Source organism: Thamnophis sirtalis, unplaced genomic scaffold, assembly GCF_051295495.1.
Source record: "Thamnophis sirtalis isolate CommonGarterSnake01/CBP01778 unplaced genomic scaffold, rThaSir2_p1.2 scaffold_8, whole genome shotgun sequence".
Taxonomy (NCBI): Eukaryota; Metazoa; Chordata; class Lepidosauria; order Squamata; family Natricidae; genus Thamnophis; species Thamnophis sirtalis.
In genome coordinates, this window is record NW_028261388.1 from 71,017,196 (window position 1) to 71,024,492 (window position 7,297).

The following is a 7,297-nucleotide window of genomic DNA, read 5'->3' on the forward strand; positions in this document are numbered from 1 at the left end:
GTGCATACCTTTGCTGTCAATGTGATGCCCTTAATATTTTGTCTAAATTTATTGCAGACTTTCTCCCAAGTAGTAGACACCTCTTTATTTAATGGCTGCAGCAACAATCCGTGTACAATTTTAAGCCTAGCAGGATAAAATCGATTTCTGTTTTTGTCTGTTTTTGCATTCAATTGTCTGCTGAAATAATCTTTTTAAGCAGCAATCAATTTTGCATTCCTTTATTTTCAGCAAGGCAGTCTCTAAAACATCTATCGAAGTATCATCAGCATATCTGAAGCTGATATTTTTCCCAGCAATTTTCTGTCATTTAGTCCATAATTTATCATGATATAGTCTGCATATAAATTCAAACATAAACACAAGGTGATAGTATGCAGTCAGTTTTTTTCCCATTTTTGGACCAAAGTTTAGTTGTTCCATATTCTTTTCTAATTGTTAATGTTTGAATGTTGAATGTTTGAATGTTTATTTCATTTATATGCCACCCTTTTCCCCTGAAGGGGACTCAGGGCGGCTCACAACTCAAACCAGGGAAGGGGGGATACAGACAAATTAAAACGACACAAAAACAGTATATGATTTAAAACACACAACAATCATACCATTCGAGACGGGGGCAACGGTTCTTTAGCCCCAGGCCTGTCGGAACAGCCAGGTTTTAAGGGCTTTGCGGAAGGCCTGGAGGGTGGTGAGGGTGCGAATCTCCACGGGGAGTTCGTTCCAGAGGGTCGGAGCAGCCACAGAGAAGGCTCTCCTCTGGGTAGTCGCCAGTCGACACTGGCCGGCGGCTGGAATTCGGAGGAGGCCTAGTCTGTGGGATCTAATCGGTCTGGTGGAGGTAATTGGCAGCAGGCGGTCTCTCAAGTACCCAGGTCCAATACCATGAAGGGCTTTATAAGTGATGACTAGCGCCTTGAAGCGTATCCGGAGACCAATAGGCAGCCAGTGCAGCTCGCAGAGGATAAATGTTACGTGGGTGGGTTCCACCACAAAACCGCGGAGGACAAAATCGCGCTCGATGAAAGCGCGCATTTGACGTCATCACAGCGCGATGAAAACATCGCGCTGTGATCGAAAAATGTAAAAATAAAGCGAAAACCTTACCCTAACCCCCCCAAACCTAACCCTAAACCTAACCCTTAACCTAACCCTAAATCTAACCCTAAACGTAACCCTTAACCTAACGCTAAACCTAACGCTAACCCTTAACCTAACGCTAAACGTAACACTAACGCTCTAAACCTAACCCTAACCCTTAACCTAACCCTAAACCTAACCCTTACCTTTATGTGAATCGGCTTGCTTTAATTTTAATTTTATTTCAATTTTTAATTTTTTTGTCGCACTGTGATGACGTCAAATGCATGCTTTCATCGAGCGGATTTTGTCCTCCGCGGTTTTGACGGGTCACGCGTGGGTGAACTGAGGTGCACCCACGATCGCTCACGCGGCTGCATTCTGGACAAGCTGGAGTCGCCGAATGCTCTTCAAGGGCTGCCCCATGTAGAGCACGTTGCAGTAGTCCAGTCTAGAGGTCACAAGGGCGCGAGTGAGGGCCTCCCGGTTCAGGTAGGGATGCAACTGGTGCACCAGGCGAACCTGGGCAAATGCCCCCCTGGTCACAGCTGACAAGTGGTGTTTGAAAGTCAGCTGTGGGTCCAGGAGGACTCCCAAATTGCGGACCCTGTCTGAGGGGCGTACTGTTTGACCCCCCAGCCTGAGAGATGGAACAGCCAATTAGTAGGAGGGAAACACAGCAGCCACTCGGTCTTATCTGGATTGAGTACAAGCTTGTTAACCCCCAACCAGTCCCTAACAGCCTCGAGGCCCTGGCACATCACGTCAACCGCTTCATTGAGTTGGCACGGGGCGGACAGATACAGCTGCGTATCATCCGCATACTGGTGGTATTTTATCCCGTGCCGTCGAATGATCTCACCCAGCGGTTTCATGTAGATATTAAACAGGAGGGGGGACAGGACCGAACCCTGCGGTACCCCATAAGACAGGGGCCTAGGGGTCGATCTCTGCCCTCCGACCAACACCGACTGCGACCTGTCCGAGAGGTAAGAGGAGAACCACCGTAGGACAGTGCCTCCCACCCCCACCTCCCGCAGTCGTCGCAGAAGGATACCATGGTTGATGGTATCGAAAGCCGCTGAGAGGTCAAGGAGCACTAGGACGGAGGCATAACCTCCATCCCTGGCTCTCCAGAGATCATCGATCAATGCGACCAAAGCGGTTTCCGTGCTGTAGCCAGGCCTAAATCCCGACTGGAAGGGATCTAGATAATCGGTTTCCTCCAAGGACCACTGGAGCTGAAAGGCTATTAGAAATTTAAAGGCTATCCATAATATGCTGTGGTCTACAAAGTACACACACTTGTATATTCAATAAAGGGGAATAGGTCAGTGAGGGTCTCTTCTGAATCCTGCTTGGCAATTCTTGTTCTATGTATTGTTGAAGTTGGATTGCAAAATTTTGTACATTATCTTACTAGCATGTGAGAGAAGTGCAATTGGCTATTACCTGCAAGGTCCTTCATGGCATAGGTCTAGGGTATGTGAAGAGCCATCTTGCCCCAATGGGACTAGTTTGCCTCGCTCATTCCAGCGGAAGGGGTCTGCTGCAGCCCCCATCTGTTAAGGAATTCTAGTTGATGGGGTCAATGGCAAGAGCCTTTTTTCTTGTGGCCACTGCCCTGTGGGACATTCTGCTCCTGGAAGTGAAAACTGCTCCCGTACTTTTAGCCTTCTGGCATCTGGTTTTGCCATTTGGCTTGAAACCCCAAAGGGGCGTTGTCCACTGGAAGTGATTGACAAGGTAAGAAGACTGATGCTGTCCATCAGCTTTGTTCTGGCCCCCACTTAGCCCGTTCCAAAACTACAGCCACACGAAGCTTGCAAAAGAATGTCTTTATCAGTCCCGGCTCAAGCTGGCTGCGAGCCCAAAATAAACATAGATAAAGTCTCTGGCAAAAAGTTACACAGCAAATGCCAAAACAAAACTCTTACAGCAAACCAGGTTTTCAGAAAGCAAATCACTTATCCAAGTGCCTCTTTGAATCATAAACACCAACTCGAACAGGAACGGAACTGAACTCACGAACAAACAAACGATGAACGAACGTTGACTTCTGCAACTAAGGCGTGGCACCCTCAGTCTTTTATCTGCAGGAGAAGACCCTAAGGAGCAACAGCTGCTCATTATCCTGCATCCCGAGAGCATCCTGAAACCACTCACTGATAGCAGCTTCAAAGGCTCCTACCGAGCCACAACAAGCTTGGTTCTAGTTTTTATATCACTTTTTAAACTTTAATTATGTTTCTTTTTACTAAGCTGCCCAGAGAGGGTGGCATAGAAATTTAATAAATAAATAAACAAATCATTGTTTATTTTGAGCATCCTGTAGCACTGCCTATTTTGGTATTGAAATACAAATTGTTCTTTTTTTGGTTTAATTCGCCATTTCTGTTATTTCCCAAAGATGCTTGCACGCTACAAATAGCATTTTAACTACATAATTTAAATACATTCTGCGGTTTTTTTCTCCTCTTTTGCAGATTTGTTTGGAATATTTTCTATTTACTTAAGTGCCTGACTCTACTTCATGGATGAAATCCTCCAAAAGAACATTCCTATGAAGTACAATCTCTATTCTATCCTAAGTGCCTTATATATTGGGCATGTCACTCTAGCCCTTTACACTCTCTTCCCAGGTCCAGTATTGATTTCCCTAGTTAATTTGAGTAACCCATTTGTTTCACAGTCGCATAAATCCTAAAATGTTCTGGTGCTTAGCTATTGAATACAAATTGACCCAAAGAATTCTTAGAGTTCCCTGCAGGGACGTGTTGTCCCAGGGCTCCTCCAATAGAAGATATGACTGTCAGACATCAGCAGCTCAAAATAAAAAGTCCTTTTTACCTTTCCATGCCAGGGGTGGGTTTCAACCGGTTCGCGGCGGTCCCCGCGAACCGGTTGGTCGGAGAACCTGGAAGTAACTTACTTCCGGGAACGGCGAAGGGCGCACCCGCCCGCCCGCGTTCCTTACCCGGTTTTGACGAGTTCTGCGCTTCCACGCATGCACAGGACGCATACAGCACCTGCGCGATCCTCCAGGAGCAGCTGGAGCATCGCACAGACGCTAGTACGCATGCGTGCGCTACGCGCGTGCACGAGGACACCACCGGCCCTGTTCCAACCGAACCGGTTGGAACGGGGCGAGAAACCCACCCCTGTTCCATGCTTACTATTTTTGTAAGTAATAGTAACCTGCATCTGTTTTAAATTGATTGTATCTCTATTTTCATTTCTACTATATGTGAGTTAATCCCTTTTACTTGTCCTTGTTTTTAAAAAATGAATTTATTTTGGCCTTGGGGAAAAAAATTGGAATAGGATGAATGAAACTATCTGTTAAATTGAATTGACATATACGTTTCCATATCATAAGAATGCATGAATCTCAAGCAATATTCATATTAGTCATTAATTTTATTTTGTGTTTATAGCTGGAGGTATTCTAATCTTAGATTTATTTTCAGTTTCAGCATTGCTTTGCTCACAGCTTTTTTGTACAAAATCCACCCCTCCTTCCTTCAAATTTCACTGCCTAATTAGGTGAAGCAAATAATTTATTTGTTCTACCAATCTTCTCCCCCCCCCCCCATGCTCTTATGGAGCTTTTTTCAATTGGTGAGCATTATACAGAGTTTTCTGAAGGGTCATCTCTCTTGCCAGTACTTAAAAAAGAATTCAGCATTTGAGTATATGCTTCTAAGGACTAATTTGGTTGTACTGACTAAAAAGTGCAAGAAAGGAGAAAAATACAAGAAAAGTAGAAAAGAAAGAAAAAAACACAAAGAAATAGCTTCCAATCTTTTTTACAGCAGTTATAAGGGCAATTATAAATTCACCTTTTAACATGACCCTTTTCTTTCTATAATTTATCCTGTCAAATCATCAAAATTAGAATCATAAATTCACTTTTTTCTTTTTATGCAAAAAAGTTTAAGGCTTTTCTAGTGACTATAATATATTTTATATTTTAAGACCATTTCCTTTTGAAACCATACTTTTTAAAAAAAATCAGTGCCAATTTCAGAAAAATTATTGTGGTTGAACAAATGTTATGGGATAAAAAGGTTAGTTCTGTTCTATAGTCCTGCAACCAAGTTGCTACTAGAGGAAAAAGAAAGAACCTAATCACAAAATTCTCTAACTTAGCCATAAAGTGCTATCCAAATATATGTACAATTTCATTCTGTTGGGATAAACTGTAAAATATTTTGTGGACATATGTCCGATATGCTGTGGTCTCTGTGGGCTTTTCTATCGCTATTTGATAACAATAGTAGCCTTTAGATTCTGAAAATGTGGAATGAAGTTGATTTTAACAGTAATTGTGTTGGAGGGGGTAATAGATAAGAAAAGAGTTAATGAAGAGTTATCTTGGAGAGCAAATGGTGGAAGAAACACATTTCTGGTCATACTCACGAAAGATCAGCTGTTATGGTCTCCAAGGTAGGGATGCAAATCGCAGATATTATGCCCCTTGAAAATGTTGGACTTAAAAGCAAACACTTATTTTATTCCATGAAGTACATGAAAGACAATTTCATCCATGAATTGCAGAAAAAAAATGAGAAAAAACTTTGGGTGTTTGAGACAAAATAATGGCCACTAAACCCCCAAATCTTTAATGCTTCCCCCCCCCCAAATTTCTTCATGATATTTCCTGTTAAGTGACTGCCATGTCCACACTCACTAATGCAAACTTTATCTATTCTTGCAGACAAACAAAGCCATTGCTAAAGGGAATTTCCACCAAGCAAGCTCCAGTTCACGGAGAGCTCTCTTCTTGGCTGTGCTATCCATCACCATTGGAACAGGCATCTATGTAGGAGTTGCTGTAGCACTCATAGCTTATTTATCCAAAAACAACCACATATGAATTTGACAAATTAGACTGCTACAGAAAGCTATAGAGGAATGAAAATCGTACCTTTCAAATACAAATCGTTTCAAGAGTGACAAGGGCTGCCATAAATTTATACAATCTGAATTCCGAAGAAAAAAAATTCTGGTTCTTTTTTACTTTTCTGATTTATTTTTAGTATTGGCAAAAGTGTTATTGCAAGAAAGCCATGGGCATTTCCAAGTATCAAAAGGTAGCTTCAGACCTTGTTTGTAATTTGTTTCTAGTCTAAATTAGACTCAACTCCAAATTTGGGGATCACCTGTCAAAAAGTAAGAGTCATCTGAAGTTACAAAACTAAAGGTGGAGGGTCTGAAAGTGGTTTTGCTATCCCAGAAAGCTAATTCTGGATTTTGGATGACTAAGAACTAGTAACTGACTTAGTGCTTATCCGTGATTAAAATACAAACAAAGCTGCAGAATCAATGTAATGTAGGAATAGCAAGAGACTGTCAGTTCTTTTATTCAGTCATAATCAGAAAAGGGCCACCCCTGAGCCAAATGAAATGCAGTAGCTGAGGTGGCAGATTTTGGTGTTATAAGGAACAGGAGAATGGGAAAGTGGGGGTTCCAGTTATACTATAAAGGTGTTACATACTTTGCATAAACTGCAGTGGAATACACAGCAGCTGTACAACACATAACAGGGGTCTTGTGCGACCTTGTTCTTTGACTCTGTGTAGCTTACACAGGAATATTTCTACATGGATGGTTCATTAATGATTTCATTGGACAGCTTTGAAGTCAAAGCATCTTGTGCTGGTTGGCCCTGCTCCTATCCCTCCCGCCAAAAAAACTCGCTTACAAAGCATGCTATTCTTTCTGGCAGCATCTCTCTTCCAGAGAGGATTTTCTTTCAGCAAGTAAAATATAAGAAGCCCATCCGTAAAAGTCATGGCAAGGCATGAAGTATCTATCACTGAGAAACCAGCCTACTGGCACAAAAATGTTTTCTTCGCTTTAGACTCGCATCAGAGTAAAGCTGGAATATGTTGGAAAATGCCTCTTGGTACAAAACATGAATAAGCAATGGTCATATTGTAAAGAATGTATTTAATATTAAAAAATTGTCTAAAAATCATGCTATAACATATCTCTTCTAATGGTCTTTTTCTCTCTCGAAGCAATCTTTTCATGTGGCATTTTACAGAATCTTATAAAACCATTCACTGCAATGAGATAAGGTATTATCTGTCTTGATTTTTATCAACATTATTAATCCAAGGTATTTTTTTTAACCTTTGAGGATATTTAAGATTTGTTTACTTTGGGATTAATGTATTTTCTGTAAAAGCTAAGCCTATGAGTGAAAAG

General features: G+C 41.8%; 1 protein-coding gene across 2 annotated transcripts in view; it reads left to right on the top strand.

The window, feature by feature from the left end:
• SYNDIG1 (synapse differentiation inducing 1) overlaps positions 1–7,061 on the top strand; it is a 33,285-nt gene extending 26,224 nt beyond the window's left edge. For both annotated transcript variants that reach the window (XM_014058210.2, XM_014058207.2), the window contains exon 4: positions 5,801–7,061. In XM_014058210.2, coding sequence (XP_013913685.2) covers positions 5,801–5,959 — 159 coding nt within the window. In that variant the 3' untranslated portion in view covers positions 5,960–7,061. The remainder of the gene's footprint in view (positions 1–5,800) is intronic.
• The last annotated feature ends 236 nt before the right edge of the window (positions 7,062–7,297 follow it).